Source organism: Petaurus breviceps, unplaced genomic scaffold (genome assembly GCF_028583685.1).
Source record: "Petaurus breviceps papuanus isolate PSGF00001 unplaced genomic scaffold, PetGlider_PUasm1.0 90897, whole genome shotgun sequence".
In the NCBI taxonomy this organism is placed as follows: Eukaryota; Metazoa; Chordata; class Mammalia; order Diprotodontia; family Petauridae; genus Petaurus; species Petaurus breviceps.
Genome location: NW_027187374.1, coordinates 13,755,505 through 13,778,269, shown reverse-complemented (window position 1 = coordinate 13,778,269; position 22,765 = coordinate 13,755,505). Strand labels below are relative to the sequence as shown.

The 22,765-nt window shown below is 36.2% G+C and overlaps 1 protein-coding gene across 1 annotated transcript in view; it reads right to left on the bottom strand.

Annotated features, from left to right (window-relative positions):
* CHODL (chondrolectin) overlaps window positions 1-22,343 on the bottom strand; it is a 29,922-nt gene extending 7,579 nt beyond the window's left edge. The window contains exons 1-3 of the mRNA XM_069075044.1: window positions 21,680-22,343; window positions 4,956-5,265; window positions 4,652-4,809 (exon numbers count right to left, since the gene is read on the bottom strand). Of these exons, the coding sequence (XP_068931145.1) occupies window positions 4,652-4,809; window positions 4,956-5,265; window positions 21,680-21,758 (547 nt within the window). The 5' untranslated portion in view covers window positions 21,759-22,343. The remainder of the gene's footprint in view (window positions 1-4,651; window positions 4,810-4,955; window positions 5,266-21,679) is intronic.
* Window positions 22,344-22,765: the final 422 nt, after the last annotated feature.

Genomic DNA, 22,765 nt, shown 5'->3' with positions numbered 1-22,765 from the left:
TTTTATTATCCCAATTTTACAAAGGAAGAAACTGACACAGAGAGTGGTTAAGTAACTTACCCTGGGTCATTCATCTAATAAATGTCTGAAGCAAGATTTGGACTTAGGTCTATGTGGCACTTACCACCTTACAAGAAGAAACAGACAGTGATTCTACTCAACCATATAAAGCAAAAGAGGAAACAAAGAAGGAATTAGATAGTTTAAAAGTGTGTGATTTCTGACTGGGGTCCACTTCTAGAGTAAGGGTCCTCAGGAATTGCAAAGACTATGCCCAAACTACCCTTCCTTCTCCACATATTACAAGGAGTGGGAGGCACTAATTATTCCAGTAACATAAAGTAAAGAAGTACAGTGGAGAGAAGAATCAGGCAAGATGCCAATGTGGGTGTTACCCTGAAAGAAAGGGGATTGAAATCCAGTTTGGGCCAATACTCACCCTCATAATTTATTCAGGGTAGGGAATCCAGGTCAGCAAAACATATACATTCGGGGCGGTTAGGTGGTACAGTGAGTAAGAGTGCTGCCCTGGAGTCGGGAGGACCCGGGATCAGTTCCAGCCTCAGATACTTAACACCCACACAAAATAACTGGCTGTGTAACCTTGGGCAAGTTACTTAACCCCAATTGCTTAGAAAATAAAATAAAAAACATATACATTCAATGGCTAAGGATTGAAGAATAAAAACAAACAAGGTAAGAACAAAAATTCTTCAAAAGAATAATCGCAAACTATTAACTAAAATATGAGTGAATCATAAGAGACATGCAAATCAAAGCAACTTTGAGGAATCACCTTATACTCAATAAATCACCAAATATTAGATAAGATAAAATGGGGATAGCCTGTATTGAGGAGATTGTGGAAAGACAAGCACACTGATATACTGACATTGTACCGGTAGAGCTGTGAATAAATTGGTCCAAAAATTCTGAAAATCAATTTGAATTTGTGGCACCTAGTTAGCAAACATTTATTAAGCACTTATATGTGCATATACACACACACATATATGACACTGTTAAGTACTGAGGATATGAAGAAAAGCAAAGATGGTCCTTGACCTCAAGAAGCTCGCAATTTAATGGGGGAAAGTGAGGAGATGAAGGTGGTGCCCAGGCTGAAAGCCTGAGTGATGGGAAGGATGGTGGTAAACTTGACAGCAATAGGAAAGTTCAGAAGAGGAGAGGACTTGGGAGAGAAATAATGAGTTCAGTTTTGAACATGATATATCTTCATTATGTCTATGAGACATTGAATTGGAGGTGCTAATCTGTAGCAGGAGATATAAGACTGCAAGTCAGAAGAGAAGTTAGGGATGGATAAGTATATTTGAGATTCATCTACTCAGGGATGGTAACTAAATTCATAGGAGATGAGATCACCAAGCGAAACAGTATAGGAGGAAAAGAGAAGAGGGTCCAGTACACAACCTCAAAAGACAACCATGGTTAGCAGACACTACCTACCTAAAGAGATTGAGAAAGAATAATCAAACATGCAGAGGAGAAATAGGAGAAAGCCATGTCATGAAAACCTATAAACAAAAGAGTATCAAGGATAAAAGGGAGATCCTTGATGTCAAAATCCACAGAAAGATCAAGAAGGATGAGAACTGAGAAAAGGCCATTAGAAATTATAATTAAAAGTAAATTAGTTGTAAATTAGAGAGAGCATTTTCAGTTGAAGTCTCATTAGAAGCCAGATTACAAAGACCTAGAAGTAAGAGAAAATCTTGGTGAGGAAGAGGGTAGTAACAAGTAAAGAAGGAAGAGGTTCAAAGAGAACAGGGAAGTATAAAAAATGAATAAATAAAACAAAAGAAGCTAAAATAAATATTTCTAGAGAAAAATATAATTTTAAAGACTGAGGTCAAGGATATAAATCAACAGAGAAGATCCTAAAGTTATAAAGAAAGCATGAGAACTAAATCCACAAAAAATTACAAATCTCATTTCAGTTATAACAACCAAAAAAGGTAAACCAGTGACTGATGAAATATAGAATCCTGTGGAATATCAAGAAAGGATGAAGCAACAAGAGATTTCAGAAACATTCAAAACAGAAATTAAATCCATAATAGAAGAAATTAGGAGTGAATATAGGTCAGAATTTAAAGCTTCCAATTCAAAATTTCAAAAATAAAATTCAATTATATGATTAGAAAAGTTGAATATATGACAGAGTTTTTCTAAAGAAGCAAAAGAAAAAATTTAAGACTATATGAGAGATTGAGAGCATTAGGGGGATGTGAGATGGATACATCAAATTAAAAAGGGTTTGCACAAACAAAACCAATTCAGCCAAGATTATAAAGGAAGCAGAAAACTGGTGGGAAAAAAATTACAGCAAGTTTCTATGACAAAGATCTCATTTCTTTAAAATGTTGAGAATTGAATCAAATTTGTAATAATATGAGTCATTCCTCAATTTTAAAATGGTCAAAGTTGATCAATAAGTAGTTATCAGAAGAGGAAATCAAAGTTATCTATCTATTGTTTAGTTGTTTTTCAGTCATGTCCAACTCCTTGTGACCCAATTTGGGATTTTCTTGGCAAAGATACTAGAGTGGTTTGCTAGTTCCCTACTCCAGTTCATTTTATAGAGGAGGAAACTGAGCCATACAGGGTTAAGTGACTTTCCCAGGGTCACACAGCTAGCAAGTGTCTGAGGTTCAAACTAAGGTCTTCCTGGCTCTGAGCCCAGCACTCTATCCACTGTTCCCCAAAAAGCTATCTGTAGTAATATGAAAAAATGCTCTAAATCACTATTGATTTAAAAAATGCAAATTAAAACAACTCTCAGGCACCAACTCACACCTATCAGATTGGTTAATATGACAGAAAAGGAAAATGACAAATTTTGGCAGAGATATGGGAAAATAGGGACACTAATGCATTTTAGGTAGAGTTGTAAACTAATCCATTCTGGAGAGCAAACATGAACTGATGAACAGTAAAATGAGCAGAATCAGGAGAACATTGTACACAGTAACATCAATACTATGAGATGATCAGCTGTGAATGACTTAGCTATTCTCAGCTGTACAATGCTCCAAAACTATTCTGAAGGACTTATGATGAAAAATGCTATCTACCTCCAGAGAAATAACTGATGGAGTCTGAATACAGATAGAAGCATACTTTTTTAAAAAAAAAACTTAATTATTCTTGGGTTTTTTGTCTGTGATTTCTTTTGCAACATGGACAATATGGAAATGTTTTACATGACTGCACAGTTATATAATCTATGTCAACCTGCTTAACTTCTCAAGGAGGGGGGAAGGATGGGAGGGAAATAATTTAAAAGTCGAAATTTTTTTAATGAATATTAAAATTTGTATTTACATGCAATTGATTAAAAATAAAATAACTGAATGTAAAAAAGAAAACTGAAGGAGTGAATAAAATAAGCAAAAGAGGGATTTACATATTTAGAATAAAAAATTACTAAAGTAGAAGAAAGTGAATACCAGAATGGTAGAGTAAAAACAAAAGGAAATGCTATTAAAAGAACATATAGTAAGTTTCTCCTTCCCCCTCAAATCATGAGTACTTGCTTTTCTTGGGTTTACTTACACTTAGAAAAAAAAAGTTGGATTTGTTCTGGATCTTGATTCCTTTGTCTGATCAAATTTTCCATATTTTACTCAAGATTTTTACAACTCACAATTATTGCTTTTATAGTATAAGATAGTATAATGCTATTCCCCCTTCTATCCAACTTTTTACATTTTTTTCTCTTGAGGCTATTCACCTTTTGCTTCATACCATTTGCAGAGATAACTTTTACTTTGTTTTTACCTATTTCTATTCTCTCAACATTTTTCTTAATTTTATAGGTAGCATTTCTAGAATTATAGCAAATAATAGCAACAATGGATATCTATGTTTCATTCTTGATGTTATTGGAAACATTTCTAGTGTATCTCCATTACAAATAACATTAGCTCACTCTCCTCCCAGTCTTGCTCCTAACTTCCCCTGGGCTTCAAAACCATTCCTCCTGCTACCTCATCTTGGAACTTCTATCAGTGCCTAGGGTCCCCTCTTCTTGGAATAGCTTCCCATCCCCATGGTCCATTCACCTGCAGGGCCCACCCCACTTTTCTCATTGATGACTTACTTCTAGAGTCTCTATTTTGTGGAGGGGCCAATGTTGGCCTACCCTTATACCCCATCTCACCCTTTTGTTTTTTTGATGCCCTGTGGTTATGCTGTCTTCCTCAATTATAATGTAATTATAGGAAGCTAGCATTCTTTTTACTTTTTCATTTGTAATTCCAGAACTTAGAATAATGCCTGGCATTTATTAAGCATTTAATAAATGCTCATTTTCTTCCTTCAGTCTTCCTGATTTAAATAATATTTATCATATTAAGAAAAGGTTCATTTATTCCCATGGTTTTAGTGGGGAATTTTTGACATGAACAAGAATTGTATTTTGTAAGAATTTGTTGTCTTCCTGATGTTGAACAATTGCTACATTTATTCATTAATACAACATGATTATAGTGAAAAATACAATACATGCATTGGAATGTTAAAAATACAGTTTTCTTCAGTGACCTGAAAAGCTATAAAGAATTGCAAAGTTTTTCCACAGAATAGTCAAGAGTGTCATTTTTATGAAAACCTTGATGTTTCTCACCTGGTTCATACTTGCAGATAAAATTGTGCTTCATGTTGCACCTGTCATCATTCCATTGGTAAAGGTAGGGACCCCCAAGCCCAGGATTGGCAGTTGGTTGATGATACATCACAACACAAGCTTCACTTCCACAGGAAGGTTCATCAGTATACCAGTTTCTAAAAATATACACCAATGCAAGTATTTTAAAGCAATATTACCCACAGAAATTATGATAACTTTTACCACCTTTACAGGTAATCTGCTTTCCCCTTAAAGACTAAGCACTAAAATTATAACTCATGCCTTCAGTACCCACACCTACCGATACTGGGAACTGCTTCCATCAGACCACTTGTAGAGGTTTGGACAAGCACCTGACATCTGTCCCTCTCCATTTCTCCAAAGTCCAATCCAGAAGTCACCATCAGAAATGCCTGTGTCTGGCTTAGTGAGGTTTTGTAACATGCTTTCTATTAACTTCTGTTCTGTTTCACTTTCAAGACTGAGAAGGGCTCCACCATCACTTTCACAAGCTTGGCGTGCCTCTTGGAAGCCCACTCGACTTGACAAGTCCTGAAAATAGGCTATTTTGTAACAGGGATGCTTGAAGTCTGCAAAACATACCTTCTGACCTGAAAGACATGTAGGCAAGGTGATTAATGACACAATATCAATTACATAGACAAAACATGTCAAAAACTACAAAATATCACTGAACCAAATATAAACACTCTCTAAAGCTTAATAGTTTTTTTAAAATCTATTTTCTGGTTTTATTTAATTGTTTTTCCTCCAGCAAGGTTCATTTGAATACTCATGTTGGTGCCATCCAATATGTGCACTTAAAAACTGCACCATTTTTTAAAGATGTCATGATACAATTCATTCAATTACTATTATCATCAGAGCAGTGAATGTAGCTAAACATCTATCTAATGGAAGGAGACATGAATTAAAATCTTGGAGCTATTAGACAATAAAGCATTGGAATAGAAGACAGAAGAGAGAATCCTGGATAGTCAAATCAGTATGGAAAATATGTCATTAGCATTTACAGAAAATCTATAGACTCTGATACAGATTTTCTCTCTATATAAAGTAGTCATTTTCCTACAAATGACTACTTCATTTTTCCTTGGACAAATTGTGATCAATCATATACTCTAAAATAGAAACTCTAAAGTTGAACTTGAAGAACTTAGGGTCAAGTGTTTTTCACAGAAAATCTATAATTTTGTGGGGGAGGAAGGGAGTAGATGTATCTACCTTGGATGATTGCTAAGTAATAAAGTTTGAAAGAATAGTGCCTAAAACACCTTATTTAGCAAATCCCATCAACGAGAGATTTGATTCTTCAGAAAGGAAGTAGGGTCAACTACACCTTGACTTAGCAAACTATTTTAAATAGAGTTGAATGAAGAGAATAAATATGATATTTAGCATAAATTAGAATAAACTACCTGAGTACCTACAAATGCTTTGAAAACATACATTTCTCAATAAATAGTATTATGCTGTCAAATTATTTCTTCTATCTTCATCTAGAAATTACTATCAGCATGCTTTTTTACTTAATGTATTGAAAACAGTAGAAATGCTTTTTAAAAAATCTTCAATTTATTGTTTTCATTGTTTCAAATAGGACTTTCATGGAACTAAGGTGAATTATTGAGCTTTACTTTATATTTCAACAGGAATGGGGAATGTAACCAAATATGTAGAAAGTTATACACAAATGCTACACATGGAACTAAGGCAGGCTGTAAATTAATAGTTTAAGTAATATATTTGTAAATGAATATTGAGAAGTCTTAATGGTAAATTTTCTTAAATCATTTTTAATTATCATCTGAATCAGAGACCTTATTAAATGCAATTATATATCTCTGAAACTTCTAACCAATATTAAATCTCAAGAAAATTTTTTAGGGGAGGCCAGGTAGCACAGCAAGTAAGAGCACCGGCTCCAGTGTTGAGAGAGACCTGGAGATCGAATCCGGGCTCAGACACTTAGCACCCACCCAGAAACACCTGGCCGTGTAACCTTGAGCAAGTTACTTAACCCCAATTGCTTAGGGGCAGCCAGGTGGCTCAGCGAGTAAGAGTACCGGCTCCAGTGTTGGGACGACCTGGAGATCGAATCCCTGGCTCAGACACCCAGCGCCACACCCAGAGATAACTGGCCGTGTAACCTTGAGCAAGTTACTTAACCCCAATTGCTTGAAAATAAAAAAAAAAAAACTTTTTAAAGCATACTCATTTGATATTAACTATCATTTAGTTCAAAGGTAGCACCTAAATCACAAACTGAACTCAAAGTATTTCTAAAAATCTTTTAGTGAAACACAAAATTTGGTAAAAAGATAGGCAAATACTTCAAAAGTTGTTGCTAATAGGAAACATGCCAAATGTAGAATAGTTCAAATCAAACAGGAAACTTCACGTATTTCCATCTACAATATTTGAAATCTCAAAATAATTAGCATTTTAGTCCATGCAGCACTTAGTGTCTTACTATTAATATCTTATTCATCTTCTAACATTTACTTGAAAGAAAATGTCATTGAATTTTTTTTAATTAATGGTGCTCTAAGAAGTGAATCACCTTGTGAAAGCTACCATCAGGAATAAAGTCTAGAAATAAAGACTTCTAACAGTAAAATGTATTGGATCAAGGCAGAAAATGAATAGTTATTAACTATAATAATTTAATAACAACAAATAATGTACATAATGAACATTAAAATTAAAACAATTCTAGAGATATTGGAGGAGAGGATTATGAAATCCAGCTAAAGCCAAGTAGAAAATTCAGTGATGCATTCATTCAAAAATCATTTATCTAATAAGTGCCCATTCTGTATAAAATGTTCAAATTTAATTAAGAGTTCCATGAGCAGAGGAAGAATTACATCTGTAGAGTTATCTGAACTGGTAAGCTACTTACAATTTTTAATATACTCTAGTATGAATGTGTTAACTTACCATATTAATTTAATGTTACCTTACAAAACAAGTACTACCCAATTAACTCATGAAAGTTAAAATGTATTTCCAAAGTATCTAAACATATTCCTTGGTACAAGCTGGAAGTATATTGTCTATATTTAATTGAAGGTAATTGTGAAAATTTAGCAACTTTCAATATTAAGAGCACAGCTTTGCTTTCCTAATATCTATACCCAATGTTCTTTCTCTTTGAATATGATTTCATAGGCTGCAGTATTTTGTTCCAACTTCATAAATTACTGATTTAAAATGCCATATGGAGATTACATGAGGATTTCATAGAACATAAACATCTACCAAATAAGGGAATGAATAATATATTATTAAAATATAATTATAACACCTTCTTGAGCAATGCCCTGAAAGACAGCCCTGTGCTGGGTGTTATATATGTAAAAAGGAACATGACTCCTGATTGTTTGAAAGGATGCTAAGCATGATGTTGTGCATCTGTTTAGGGGACTTAATTTAGTTGGTTGGGGATATACATGGATGAGGGACCTCCAACAAGGTGGTTGAGAGAGAGAGACTCTGCCTATAGAGTCAAGTCCTATAAGATATGGACACGTATAGGAGCTGACTCCATCACATTTCTTGACTTCCATCCAACTCGAGACTGACAAGAGAGGACCCCTGAATAAGATTGTTCTCTCTTTGTTTAAGCTGATATCCTACCGCACCCTGAGATGAAGGGCTCATTTACTCTTAAATAAACTTAGATAGAAAGATAGATAGTATGTGTATTTATATGTTTGTGTATATACACATAAATGTATATATATATATATACATATGCACATATATACACAAATCTGTGTGTATATATGTATGTGTGTGTGTGCTGTTACCCTAAATCCAACTTAGCTTGACTTCTTGAGTTGCAATATTTTCCAGAAACACTGGATCTAGAATACACAGGAGGCCCTGAACATGTCAAGGATGAAGTCTCTCCCTGAGCTGACATAATTTGTTATTTACACACCCCAGGCTGGAATGCCTGCGTGTCCTTGGGAGTCAAAACAGGAGCCAGTTTGCACCAGACCATAGTGGACACTCTTGCAAATAAACATGTATCATATCTTCATGGTCGAGCATAGACTTATTTTTTCTTTTTATTATTATTTTATACATTTATCCTTTTATTAATGGAATTTGTTCTGTGAAGTTTGGATTCAGTCAAAAGGCCACACTTGAGGACCTAGAGGGTCACATGTGACTTCGAGATCATACATTCCCCACCCCTGGTCTAGCAGTTCCCAAAGCAAAAGAATGCTGCTTTTGCCATCCTACTTTCTTATGTTCCCCCTTCCTTTCTTTCATGTTTTTAGTCCCCTTTAGGAAGGAATTAATCCTTTCCCCACCCCTACTGCTCCCTTTCTCCTCCAATGCCATTTGGGAGGGATTGCTTTCCACTCCCCCTCTCCCTTTGTTGCAATTCATAAATATGTAAGTTTCTGCTTGGATTGTGAACACCTTGAACTGTATATAGGAGTTCCACATACATGTTTATTTCTCTTGTAATAAATCCAGTTTCAACACATGTCTCCTAAGTCATGATTTCTGGCTAACAATATTCATTCTAATATTACAATTTATACAATTTCTGTTTATTATTTTGCTTAAATGGTCATATTTAATATTCACTATTTTTATAGTCTTTTACGGGACATAATGTGTTTTCAATCATATCTGACTTTCTGTGAGCCCATTTGGGGTTTTCTCAGCCTAGATACTGGAGTTGCTTGCCAGCTCATTTTACAGATAATGAAACTGAGGCAAACAGGGTTAAGTGACTCACCCAGGGCCACAGTAAGTGTCTGAAGCCAGATTTGAACTTATGAAAATAAATTTTTCTGGTTCTAAACCTAGTGTTCTATCCACTGTGCCTTCTAGTTTATTCCCTTCCCCTTCCCACCACCCTTTTTCTTCTCTTAATATGGAGAGCTTTGGTCTTCAACTATCCAACATTTGAAAAAAAGTCATGCTTCCTCATATAGGCTATGAGGTTCCTATTAGTTTGTCCTGCTTCCAGGATCTAAAACATTCATAGCATCAGAAGACAAATATAGCTGTGTGGACAACAATCTGTGAAAGGACATTACTTGCCTGGGTCGAGGATGAGAACACAGACCTTTTCTGTGGGTGCTTTATTAATAAATAAAAATCTTCTGATATTTCCAAACAGAAAACAGTTGCTGCTTAGTGATTTTCTTAGAAAGGAAGAAGAGTCCATCACAATCCCTTAGCTGATTATCTTAGAGAACTGTCACCCTCTCAAATTAATTTTCTTAAATAATTGCAAATTTAATACAAAAAATGAGGCAAAAACAAGTCTGTAACATAAGGGAAAGAAATTTTGAGAACAGATCTACTAGGTCTGAAAATGTCTTTAATGCAAATCTCAAGCTCTTTTTATTACTGAGAATTTAGATTCTTGTAGATCAAATTACACAAATTACTGTGATGATTCATATGTTGGGATATTCTGTATTTGTGAGATGATTCAACATATAAATTTAATAAAAATTCTGAAAAGACCAGTTAGCACAAGAGAAATGCAAACGTAACATGTGATATAGTTTATGCTTTCAAAGCATATATAAACACAAAATAGAATACAATCAAATGCAAAATATGACAGGGATCTAATTGAAGATTAGAAAGGAAAGGGATAATTATTAACTGAAGTTGTCAATAATTTTTCTTTTTTCCTTCTTTCTTTCTCTGTTTCTTTTTTTTGTTACCCTCTCCTATCTCTCTATTATACCTCATATCTGGAATGTTCTTCCACATTTTATGCTGTTGAAATTCTCTTCCTTCAAGGTCCAGCTCAGGCGCCACTGACTTTATGAAACCCTCCCATATGTAACTAGCTCAAATTTCACAAAACATTATATCCAGACACCTTTGCATTTATTGCATCAATCAATGGTCAATAACATTAAGCATCCACTATGTGCCAGGCACTGTCTAAGGTGTTCTTTTTCAATGTTTTGTGTGTGTGTGTGCATATGCCATATCCCTAGTTAGATTGTAAGATTCTTTAGAGTAAAGGAAACAAAATTTAAAAAGTTAGATTTTTTAAAAATTAAAAAAATCTTTTTCCTACCTTCACCTAGCACAGTGCCCTACACATAGGAGACACTTAATGAATATTAATTTAATTTAGTTACATTAAATTTAATTAAGGTGAGACTTGATTTTAGAAGATTAGGTAGAATTCGAATAGACCAGAAAAAAAGGGCATTCCAGTTTGGAAAAAGAGTACAACAAAAGTATGTTTAGAAAGAGTATGAACAAAGTCATGTTTAAGAGAAAGCAGGAGGAGATGAATTTGGATAAGTATAGAGGACCTAGGTTATGGTTGGCTTTGAATGTCAGAAAAATAAATTTTGCTTTTCTTTTTTTTTTTGCTTTTTGGAGGGCAATTGGGGTTAAGTGACTTGCCCAAGGTCACATGGCTAATAAGTGTTAAGTGTCTGAGGTCAGATTCGAACTCAGGTCCTCCTGACTCCTTGGCCGGTGCTCTATTCACTGTACCCCCTAGCTGCCCCCAGCAGGCTTATTTATTTAACAAAAGTAAGAAGCTGGAAAGTAGTAGTCATTCTGGGCCAGAGAGAGGGGGAAATGAAAGAAAGTGGGAAGTATATTCTCTAAAGGATTTGTTCAAGATCATGCAAAATAATTTATCATAAAAACTTATTTTAGGCTTTGGGGGGCAGGGATTAGAGGAGGTGAATTAAAATTGTCTTTAGTTAATTAAAAGGCTGTCATATGGATGAGGGGCTAGATTTGTTCTGCTTGGTTCTAGAAGACAAAACAAGTACAAACAATGGCGATTGAAGACAGACAAATCTAAGCTCAATATAGCTAAACTAGCACAACTCTCAGATGGGTTGCTTTGAGAGCTCATGGACTTCTAAGTGAAGCCTAGTTGACCGCTTGTTTGGGGTGTCATAGAGAGTCTTCTTGTTCAGGCAAAAGTTGATCTAGATGTTCAGGAAAGGGTCATGTCCACCTCTGATTCTGTGATGGGCCCATACACATAATATTGATGATATCTGCTCATGACAAACTGCCATTCCACTCACTCATAAAAAATAGTCCCACACAGTGAAACCACAGAAGCTTTTATAAAAAAATCTTTTCCTTTCTCAAGCTACGCAAGAATGAGAAGTTTCAACCAAGAGTTCTGGCTCTCTTTAGCCTTTGGTCCTAGTATTCTCTTTGGTCTCTGGAGAAAGCTGATAGAACAGTTATATTTAGGTCAATGAGAGCCCAAACCTGGGAGTATGTGCAGAGACCTCTGACTGGTATCAACCCTACATGAATGTTTAAGGAACCTGTTTCTAGAAATGCTTAATGATGTGAAAGGAAGAGGCCTTTCTCCGATTCAGAATGACACAGGTATTCTGTGACAGTATTCTGTATTGGTCTCTGAACCAGAATTGAATGGGAATTCAATAGGGACTGCCCACCCAAACTGATCTTTCTCTGTGTCTGTCTGTCTCTTTGGTTCTCTCTCTGTTTCTGTCTCATGTCCCTGGGGAAATGACTGCTTCCCATCTTGAGTGACCAGAGAAAGGAGCTTTTATTGTTCATTCCATCCATTACAATCCTTCTTTATAACCTGACTAATGTCTAATATGAAAGTATTTACAGGTCCTATACCTGATTGCCACCATGGAGGAGGAGGAGTGGAGAAGAGGGAGGGGGAGAAAATTTGAAACTCAAGGGATCGTGGAACTGAATCTTGTAAACTAAATTTTGTAAACTTAAATCTTGTAAACTAACAAACAAATTAATAAAGATCAAAAAATTTTTAAAACAGAAAGTAGCTTTTATCACGGACCCCCTAAAAAATATTATGGTCCTATACTGCAAATATCTGATTATGATAATATAAATATAGCTCTTTGCTGTTCCACAAACAAGAGGCTCCATCTCCTGGCTCTGAATTTTTTCTGGCTGTTCCCCACACCTGGAATTGCTGCCTCCTCATCTCTATCCCAGCCCCTTCCCTGGTTTCCTTCCAATATCAGCTAAAATCCCTTCTTATGAAAGAAGCTTTTCCTATTGATGCTAGGACTTTCTGACTGAGATTTTCTCCAATACATCCTCTAACTGGGTGTGTGTGTTTGAGTGTACAGTGTGTACATTATTGTTTACTTGCTGTCACTCGCTACTGAACTGTAACTCCCTCGAGAGCAGGAACTGCTTTTACCTCTCCTTGTATCCCCAACACTTATCAGCTAACGAGCCCCAACAAAATCAATCATCTGGGGGAGAGGAACATCAGGAGAGATCAGAGGAAGAGAAGCCAAGAAGGGAATAAAGAACTAGAAAGGAGTAGCTGTCAGTGCTAACCGTGGCAGAATTAAACTGTGAAAAGACTTCAGTAGCTATTCTGATTACACATCTATTCAAACAAAGTGACAAAGGTCTGCACAAAACATACTGGATTGGAGGGAAGGTTAGGACCATAGAGGGATGCTGAAAGTAGCACAGAACAAAGGTTTGACAGCTAGTTTAGCCAACCTTTGGTTTAAAAATGGAATGGGGGGGAAGGGCAGAGACAAGATGGAGGAGTAGAAGCACGACCTCCCACTGGCTCCAGCTTCCACCTTCCCCAATCCATATAAAAAAGGGACTCTAAACAAACTTTGGAGCTGAAGAACCCAAAAAATGACACAGAGAAGCTAACCTGCCACTGAGGACAGCCCAGCAGGCCTGCAGGAATATAGTGCAGTGGGAGCCGAGCCCAGCCCCACCAGAGATTTTAGCCCCAGGGCAGGCCTGACCAGCCACCAGCCAGAGGGACTCCAGATCAGCAGCAGCTGTGGCCGTTTCCAGAATTATCAACATATAGATGCGAAGGACAAAGTGAGAGGTCAGTGCAGTCTGGACTTTGGGACCCAGTAGGTGGGAGTGTGTGGCTTTTGCCCCCCCGGGCGGGAAGCCACTGAGACCCCAGCACAGCCAGCCAGCACCAAGTGGCAGCTTCAGCTCCTGGCCTGCAGAGTGTAGGGGGACCAAGCACCAGTCTGAGGGGTAATTGCTCTTGCTTTAACCTTCTTGGATCTGGATTTCAGTCTAGGATGGAAGTCCTGGGGTGTGTGTCCAGCTTGCCAGAGCATGTGGAGACCTCAGAGAGGGCACCTATTTAATATCTCTGGCAGCTGAGAAAACCCCAGCCTTTGGGACAAAAGCTCCCCTGTCTGGTGGCAGAGTCCTACTGTAGCAAAAAGCCCAGGGTTCAAGTGACTGAGGGGCGACATGACCAGGCAAAGGAAACAAAGCAGACAAAAGATTCCAACATTACACTCCTATTATGGGGACAAAAAGGAGCAAAGCATGGAACAGGAGGAAAACAGTGAAGTCAGAACTCCTGCACCAAAAGTTTCAAAGGAAAATTCAAGCTGGTTACAGGCCATAGAAGACCTTAAGAAGCAGATAAGAGAAGTGGAGGAAAAATTGGGAATAGAAAACAGAACAATGGCAAGAAAATTATGAAATGAGAGTCAACAGCCTGACTGAAGAAAATAATACCTTAAAAAACAGACTGACTCAAATGGCAGAAGAGGCTCAAAAAGGCAATGAGGAGAAGAATGCCTTAAAAAGCCAAATTTGCCAGATGGAAAAAGAAGCTCAAAAGCTCACTGAGGATAATCATTGCTTCAGAATTAGATTGGAGCAAATGGGAGCTAATGACTTTATGAGAAATCAAGATGCTGTTAAACAGATCCAAACAAATGAAAGAATAGAAGGCATTGTGAAATATCTCATGAGAAAAACCACTGACCTGGAAAATAGATCCAGGAGAGATAATTTAAAAATTATTGGACTATCTGAAAGCCATGATCAAAGTAAGAACCTAGAAATTATCCTCCAGGAAGTTCTCAAAGAAAACTGCCCTGATGTTTTAGTACCAGAAGGCAAAATAGAGGTTGAAAGAATCCACCAATCACCTCTGAAAAAGGTCCCAAAAAGAAAACTCCTAGGAATATTATAGCCAGGTTCTGGAATTCCCAAATTAATGAGAGAATATTATAAGCAGCCAGGAAGAAACAATTTTAATATTGTGAAAACACAATCAGGATAACCCAGGATCTGGCAGCTTCTACACTAAGGGATCAAAGAGCTTGGAATATGATATTCCGGAGGGCAAAGGAGCTGGGATGAAAACCAAGAGTCACCTACCCAGCAAAGCTGAGTATCATGTTTCAGGGGAAAATATGGTCATTCAGTGGAATAGAGGACTTTCAAGCATTCTTGCTGAAAAAAAACAAAGTTAAATAGAAAATTTGACATTTAGATACAAGAAGCAGAGAAATGAGAAGGTAAACAAGGAAAAGAAACCATAAGGAACTTATCAAAGTTGAACTATTAACATTCCTACATGGAAAAAACAATAATTGTAACTTATGAAACTTTTCTCAGTAGTTGAAAGGAATCGAAATATATATATATATATATATATATATATATATATATGTATGTCTATATATGAGGGTATATGGGCATATTAATACATATGTGAATGTGTGTATGTATGTTTACATTTATACATAGATAGAGGACACAGGACCAATTTAACAGGAAGGGATGATACTTAAAAGGTGAAATTAAGAGGTGAGAGAGGAATATAATGAGAGGAAATGGGGAAAGACAGATTGGGGTAAACTATCTCATACAGAAGAGGCAAGGGAAAATGGTTACAATGGAGGGGAAGAATAGGAAGGTAAAAGGGAATGGGTCAACCTTATTCCCATTGAATTTGGCTTGAGGAAGGAATGAAATACACACTAAATAGGGTATCTCACCCTCCAGGAAAGTAGCGGGGGAAGGGGATGAGAGGGGGAATGATGGAAGGGAGGGCAGGCTGGGGGGAGGGAAGTTGGAAGCACCCATGTTTGAAAAGGGAGGGGATCAAAGTAGAGAATAGAACAAGTGGGAGGTGGGATAGGAGGGAGGGAAATATAGTCAGTCTTTTACAATATATCTACTATGTTATTGTTTTGCATTAGCCACACATGTACAACCTATACTGAACTGCTTATCTTCCCAGCAAGGGTGGGTAACAAGGAAGGAAGGGAATGAATCTGGAATTCAAAGTTTTAAAATCAAATATCCAAATATATATATATATATGTACACGCACATATAGATATATGTATGTATATGTGTGTGTATATATATATATATACACTATTATTAATACTATTTTACATGTAATTGGGAAATAAGATATACAGGCACTGGGGCATAGAGATCCACTGGAAAAGTCGAAAGGGGTATGGGAGAAAATATGGGAGAAAGCAGACTGGAGGAGGGGATATCCTGTGGGACTACTGTTTTGGGGAGATGGGTAGGGGAAAAACAGGGAGAAAAATTGTAACTCAAAATCTGGCAGAAACGAATGATATAAATCAGAAGTTAATAAAGCATTTGAAAAAAATGGCATGGGGAATATATGTGACGTTAGAACCAAAATTGACTAAACTGAAGATGAAGGTACACGGTTTCAGGGAGTTCAGTGGCTGGCTTCTTCCAACCATAGTAACACGTCTTATTTTACAAATGAGACAATTGAGGGCTGGAGATAATAACCTATGGTGTCAAACTAAGATTAGGACTCATGTCTCCTATCACTCCAATGTTTTCCCCTCTATCACTGATGCCAAAATTTTAAATATGTGATTGATGCCATGCAAACACAATTGCAGAAGCAAAAATGAAGGAAATATCTATATCAGTTTTTTCCTCAAGAATATAGTTTATTTTGACTTTGTATAGATTTTAAAATTCTGAAAAACTTACAGTTTTGCAAAGTCTTTTATAATTTATGTATAAATGTCTTAAATTGTAGAATTTTAAAATGTGAGACTTTGGAAATAATCAAGTAATTTGAGCAATTCTAAAATAAGAATATACAAAAGAAGCAAAAAAATTTTTAAAAAGCAAACCATGCAACGGCAGGGGGGAGTATTTAAGAAATAATGGTTGTGATTAATGTGTAGTCTGTTAAGTGACTGTAAGTCATTAATAAAATTTGGACCTTTCTTGCCAGGGACATACTTAAAGAAATTGAATCTCTCAAAACTGCACTGTCATCACTTTTTGCTCTTGATGATGTCATGGAATAACATTACAGACTAGCATAGTCAGCAGTTCTGCTTTTCAGTCCTCAGAGTTGGGGTTAGCAAAATGGTTTTGTAAGATCCTAGGGTATCCTCAATTACACTATATGTTGTCCTAAATTTTTAATACCAATATTAATTTCAATTCACTTATTTTTCTAAATATACATACTAAAGTATGTTTTGGGCAGAATGGAGGCTTTACATAGAGTACTTCAATTCTTTAAAGTTGGAAAACACAGCTACATGTATTTAAAACATAAAAAGGGGAAAACCAGAATTTTGATTCTCCCTGAATTCATATTTGTGTGATATGAATACTTTATAGTACATTCACTTAATGAATTTAATAATTTCATACTGTTGCCTATATAATTAATGCACATGTATCTATACCAGTGTGTCATTGATTACAAACTTTTGGAAATAAATTCTAGATTTATGTGGTCCCAGGACCTATATAGTCCCAAGCTCAGCAACACAAGTAATAAAACACTTTTTGGCAGTAATAATGCTTATCTGTTTTTCTTTGTTATTCACACATTAAAATCAATCATAATTGATTTCCTCTATATTATCCAAATCTATTATTTCATTGGTGTGAGGAAAACTCAGGGTAAAAACCTTTCTATTAATCCATTATTTATAGTCTTTGAGAGTTTAAAGAATTGCTAGGATACTAAAAGTTTAAGTGACTTGTCTATGGTCACACAGCTACTATATATCAGAGGCAAAACTTGCACCCAGCACATCCTAACTCCAGGGCCAAACTGCTATCCACTATATTAGAGAGCCCATAGCACCCTGAGCACACCCATTCCCATTTGAACTCTTAAATACTATCAAATGTTTAAATGTTAATATTGATTTATTAATAAATATGAGATATTAAATAATATTAACCTTAAAATAGTACAAATGCCAAATTACTAAATCAGTGGTAGAGGATTATTTTCCATTAAAATGATAAAATTATTAGAAAATAATTTCTAATAAAAAAGTGATTATGCTTTTAAGGTAACAAAATTTTTGTAATGTAGTAAATAAATAAAACAGACTGTAATTACTTCAAATTGTTGTATGGCTCATTTTAGTTATTAAAAGTATCTCAAAACATTTCACTTAATTTTGTAAATATTTGGATTTTTCCTGTTAGTAATCATCAGTTTCCTTGTTGAAACATAAGAGTTTCCAACCTTACATCATGTTTCATATTTTCCCCCAAATAAACTGACTACAAGTGAAAATAATATATCTCCACAGTGTCTGTTTCAGATAGCTAAGGTAGGGAGTAATAAAATAATAAATGGCACCTTTGTGTCATGAAAAAGGTTGCCTACTTGCCCAATCCATGCAGAACATCTTATCCATATAGCCAGTGAATCAAATACTGCTTCCCCTACTCCTGACTTTCCCAAATCATGTAGGACTGCTTAAATTCATGAATGCTTTTTTTGGCAAAAGATGCTATCTATATTTTAGGAAAAAGTAATATCCCAAAATAGATATAACAGATACATTACTATCACAAATGGTTATGCTATTTGAATATTTTATGGCCAGAGGCCATTAAAGTGTATGGGAGAAATGCATTACTTAATCATTGTTTTAACATTAAGTAAACATCATCATTTATGCCAAATCAAATATCTCATGCTCAATTAATTAGATTTCCAGATGTCACCCATAAGATGCCTATAAATGTTCCACAAGGAAATAATGCAAAAGATCTTCAGTAATAATTTTAATGTATCATGTAAAGTAAAATTTTGTCAATATTGCTTTATAATTGTTTATTTTTAATTTAATCATTTCTCCTCTGGAATTTCTAAAACCACACAACAGAACAAAAGAAAAACTGCTAAAAGGGTACTATGAAAATCAATTATTTCCATTTTTACAAAAAAAAATTTTACAAAAAAAAATCTATGTTCAAGTTCTCTTTAAACATTTTGGTTTTGTTGTTGTTTTTTTTAACTGGACCTGTGAATTCAATATGAAGAACAACCAGTGAATAATTTCCTCTACCAATATATATCAGTAACTTTAGGTCTTTGGGAGTTGCCTGGAGGACTGAGAAGTGAAATGGATGTAAGAGGCTAGATTTGAATACAGATTTTTTTGACTGGGAGATCACTTCACCAAGCTGTTAAATTTTAAATCTCTATATATTCCGAAAGGACTCTAAATTTCAATTGTTTTCAATTAGCAAAAAGTATTTAGGATAATTCCTAATTACAACCTCAAGGAACACTCTTGTGTAGGATACACTCATTTCATAAATAGCACATATGATTTCTTTTACAAAAGTTTAGGTCAGGGGATACACAGAAAACTAAATTAATTTAATCATCTTTAAAAGTGTATTTCAATCTCATATTACAAAAAGTCTGAAGAGTTGGAGGCAGCCGATTAGGAACTAGGTTTTAAAGCAGTGTGTTTTGAAGATTCAGCAAACTTTTATGACTATTATTAGTAGCAAGGGAGTTAACACTGTTCATCCTTTATAAAGGCCTTACTTTAGAGCTGATTAAACCACTAGTTTCTTGTGGTATTTTCTATGCCTCTAAAATTGTAACTGTGACCATAATGACACTAGAGTACTACCCCATTTGGGGATACCTGGACCCTACCTGGAAATTTCCTGCCCCCTACATACATACATTTTATGTGTCTTCTGCATAAAAGAATAAATTATCTTAATAAGCATTTGTTAAATTGATTTGAATTATTCTATATAATTTGATTTGATAAATTGATTTAAACTATTCTAAATAGTACTCCTGTATATGAGCCGGATTGCAACTTTTGCCTATTAAGCAGTTTTTCTTTTTAAGATTCATTAGACAAGAACTCATACTTGTTGGCTTACCAGACGAAAAAATAAATTATTACCCTTAAAATACATTCACCCAAAATCAAGTACCAAACACTAGTACTCTGTCTTAAGATTCGAGAGACTTTAGTATAACTACTTCATTCCCTGATTTTGGGTAGAAACTACAGAAATAGAAGAGAATCTATCCAGTTTCTAAAGACCTTCCCACAGATATTTCCTATTGTCCTTCAGTCATTCTATGAGCTGTTAATTCTCTCTCTCTCTCTCAAAAGTCTTATTTCTCACAGAAGAAGGAGAGGGGAAGAGAGAAGAGAGGAAAGGGAAAGGAAAACAAATGATACATAAAATAGGGTCTCAATCAATCATAACATTTTAAAAGTAAAGTTTAACATTTAAATATTTAAGCGAATACCTCTTCAATATTTCAAGATCCTATTTCAAGAACCCATAATTTTATTAGTGATTTACTATTGCTCTGCCCACTAATGAAGACTTGAAATTCCTCTGGTTTGGTGAATGGTATGTAGGAATTTCTGAAATTATCAGAATACCGAAAGGAACAAAACTATTTTTTCTATTTAAGAAACAAGAATTTGTACTAAATAAAAACACCTCAAAACCCTCATTTTACATTATATGTTGTGTTTGTTTGTTTTTCCCTCTTATAAAGAAGCTTCCTATCTGCAAAGGCCCAGAGTCAGAGCTGCATCATTATTGCAGTCTGCATTCTAGCCTTCTAGGTTCTAAGTGGCTGGGCTTACTGTGGGGGGGGGGGGGGGGGGAGGGGAAGGGAGAGGGGGTTGGGGAAAGAGAAGGTGGAGAAGAAGCACAGCTCTCAGAATAACAAGGTTTACACTCTCAAGAAATAGAAAAGCCATGTGGGGAGAGGAAAGAAAGAGACAAGGGAAATAGCTGAGCATTGAAGAGCCTGATTCATTTTCACTTCATGGAGTCACAAGCACTCCTGGGCACACCTTGAAAAGTCACAGATAACTGGCCATGCCCTAGAGATGTGGAGACTCGTTTATGAAAAGACATTGTTTGCTATCACATATGAAATCTATGTCCTTTGGGACCACAGAGAAACAAGAGGGAAAGTCTGATTGATGTTTTTCAATGTCTAGGATAAAGAATCAAAGATCATCAGGTGTTATTCTTTCCAGTAACATTCCCATCCTCTGCTTTTCTAACCCCTCCTTCCCCTTTAAAGCCCTGTCCCTGAAATGAATAATTTGTCCATCTTCACAATTTTTCTACCTTTTTCCTATTGGAATAGTCTAGAAACATGCAGAAAGGATTCTAAATTTCAACTGTTTTCAATTAGAAAAGAGTATTTAGGATGATTCCTAAATTACAACTTCAAGGAACACTCTTGTGTAGTATATACTCATTTCATAAATAGCACAATATGATTTCTTTTCCAAAAATGTAGGTGAGAAGATACACAGAAAACTAAATTAATTTAATTCTCTTTCAAAGTATATTTCAGTCTCATATTACAAAAAGACTAAAAAGTTGGAGGCAGCTGACTTGATGAGTGACTAGGTTATTAAGAAGTATATTTTGAAGATTCAGCAAATTTTTATGACAGTTACTAGTAGCAAAGGAGTTAACACCCTGTTTGTCCTTTTATAAAGGCCTAACTTTAGAGCTGGTTAAACAGCTGATTGATCTTTGCAAACTTAGACACTTCATTTACCTGAGATTCGTTTTCCTGATAAGTGAATGATATGTAAAACTGACCTCTAGGTTTACATGCAATGCTTGAATGTTGTGTGTGTCTGTCTGAGATGGAGAAGGGGAAAGGGAGGCTAAGAGGCGCAAACTGTTCAACTCTTGTCATTCTAAGCTCCACTTCCAATGCCACAGGTATAAATTTTATCGCTGGGTTGTAACCAAAAAGAAAAAGAAAAAAAAACTACTTAGGGGAACAAAGTTCCCAAGCAAGGGCTCCTTTGCTCTCTCCCACTCTCCTAGAAATGTATGAGACAGCAAGAAGTTTAAACTACTGTGACTCTCCTTCCAACCATTTTCCTTTCTTGGTTTCTCCTTACTCACCGCTGACGACCCTCCGGGAGAAGCCGCCCTGGCCCCAGAGCAGCACTGCACCCAGAAGGATACTGATCATCCGGTTCATCGCGTCTGGGGAGGCTGTACCGTCCAGGAACAATCTGAGCGACACACCCACATACGCTGCGCACCCTCAGCAGTGAAACCAGGTGCAGGCTGCTGCCTCAGGTACAAGTCTCTTCTCTTGTGCGCAAGAGGTTCCACGGTCCCTCTGGCTCTTTCTCCTGCTTCCAGCCTGATCTCCAAGCTTTCTGTCCTCCTTTCCTTTGCAATTTGTCTTCCTTTATACTCAAGTCACAGTTGCTTTCTCAAACCCCAAGATCCTTCTGCAGTCTTTCACATTTCTTAGACAAAGAACTGTAACTCCCTCTTCACTTACTCATCTACCCACCTTTTCTCTGTGAATGTGTGGGGAGAAGGAAGAGGGAGCGGGTAAGTGGAGGAAGGTATATAGAGCAGATAAGTACACGGCTCTCGTTTCTGTTCGTAAAGTGAGGATTAAGCCTGGGCTTCAGTCTTGGGTCTGTCTCTTTATCTCTTGCCCCAACGCCCCGGTCTTTGTGTGGGAAAGGGTGGGCTAGAGCTTCTGTCTGGGAGGTCAGCTGTTGCTTCTGCTCACTAGATGTGTCTCCTTTTACATCCATCCCCCCGCGCTATTGATTTTTTTTTTTTGGCCCCTCCTCCAACCGGGAAACCTTTTCCAAAACCGTAGAATCAGCAACCCCACCGCACACCCTTCCCTCCTCCTTTTCTTTTCTCTAAGAGGTCTTCTGTATTTATTTATGTAAAATGTGACAGCTTGGCTACAAGATTTTGACAAAAGGTTGGGTCAATTTGCATTTTCTAGAGATTAATGTTCACTGATGCTAAATTGTGGGAACTTTTTTTTTTCCTACATGGACATGAGATATTTTACTCGATTATACCACCCCTACTAAAGGAGGGTAGGAAGAAACATGCTTGATGGAATATGTGGTGTCAAGGGTTTGGGTTTTTTCCCCCTCTCCGCAAATAGATAGCTTTCAAATAATTTGTCGCACTGAATTGCTACAGAAGCAGATTGCAGAGAATATT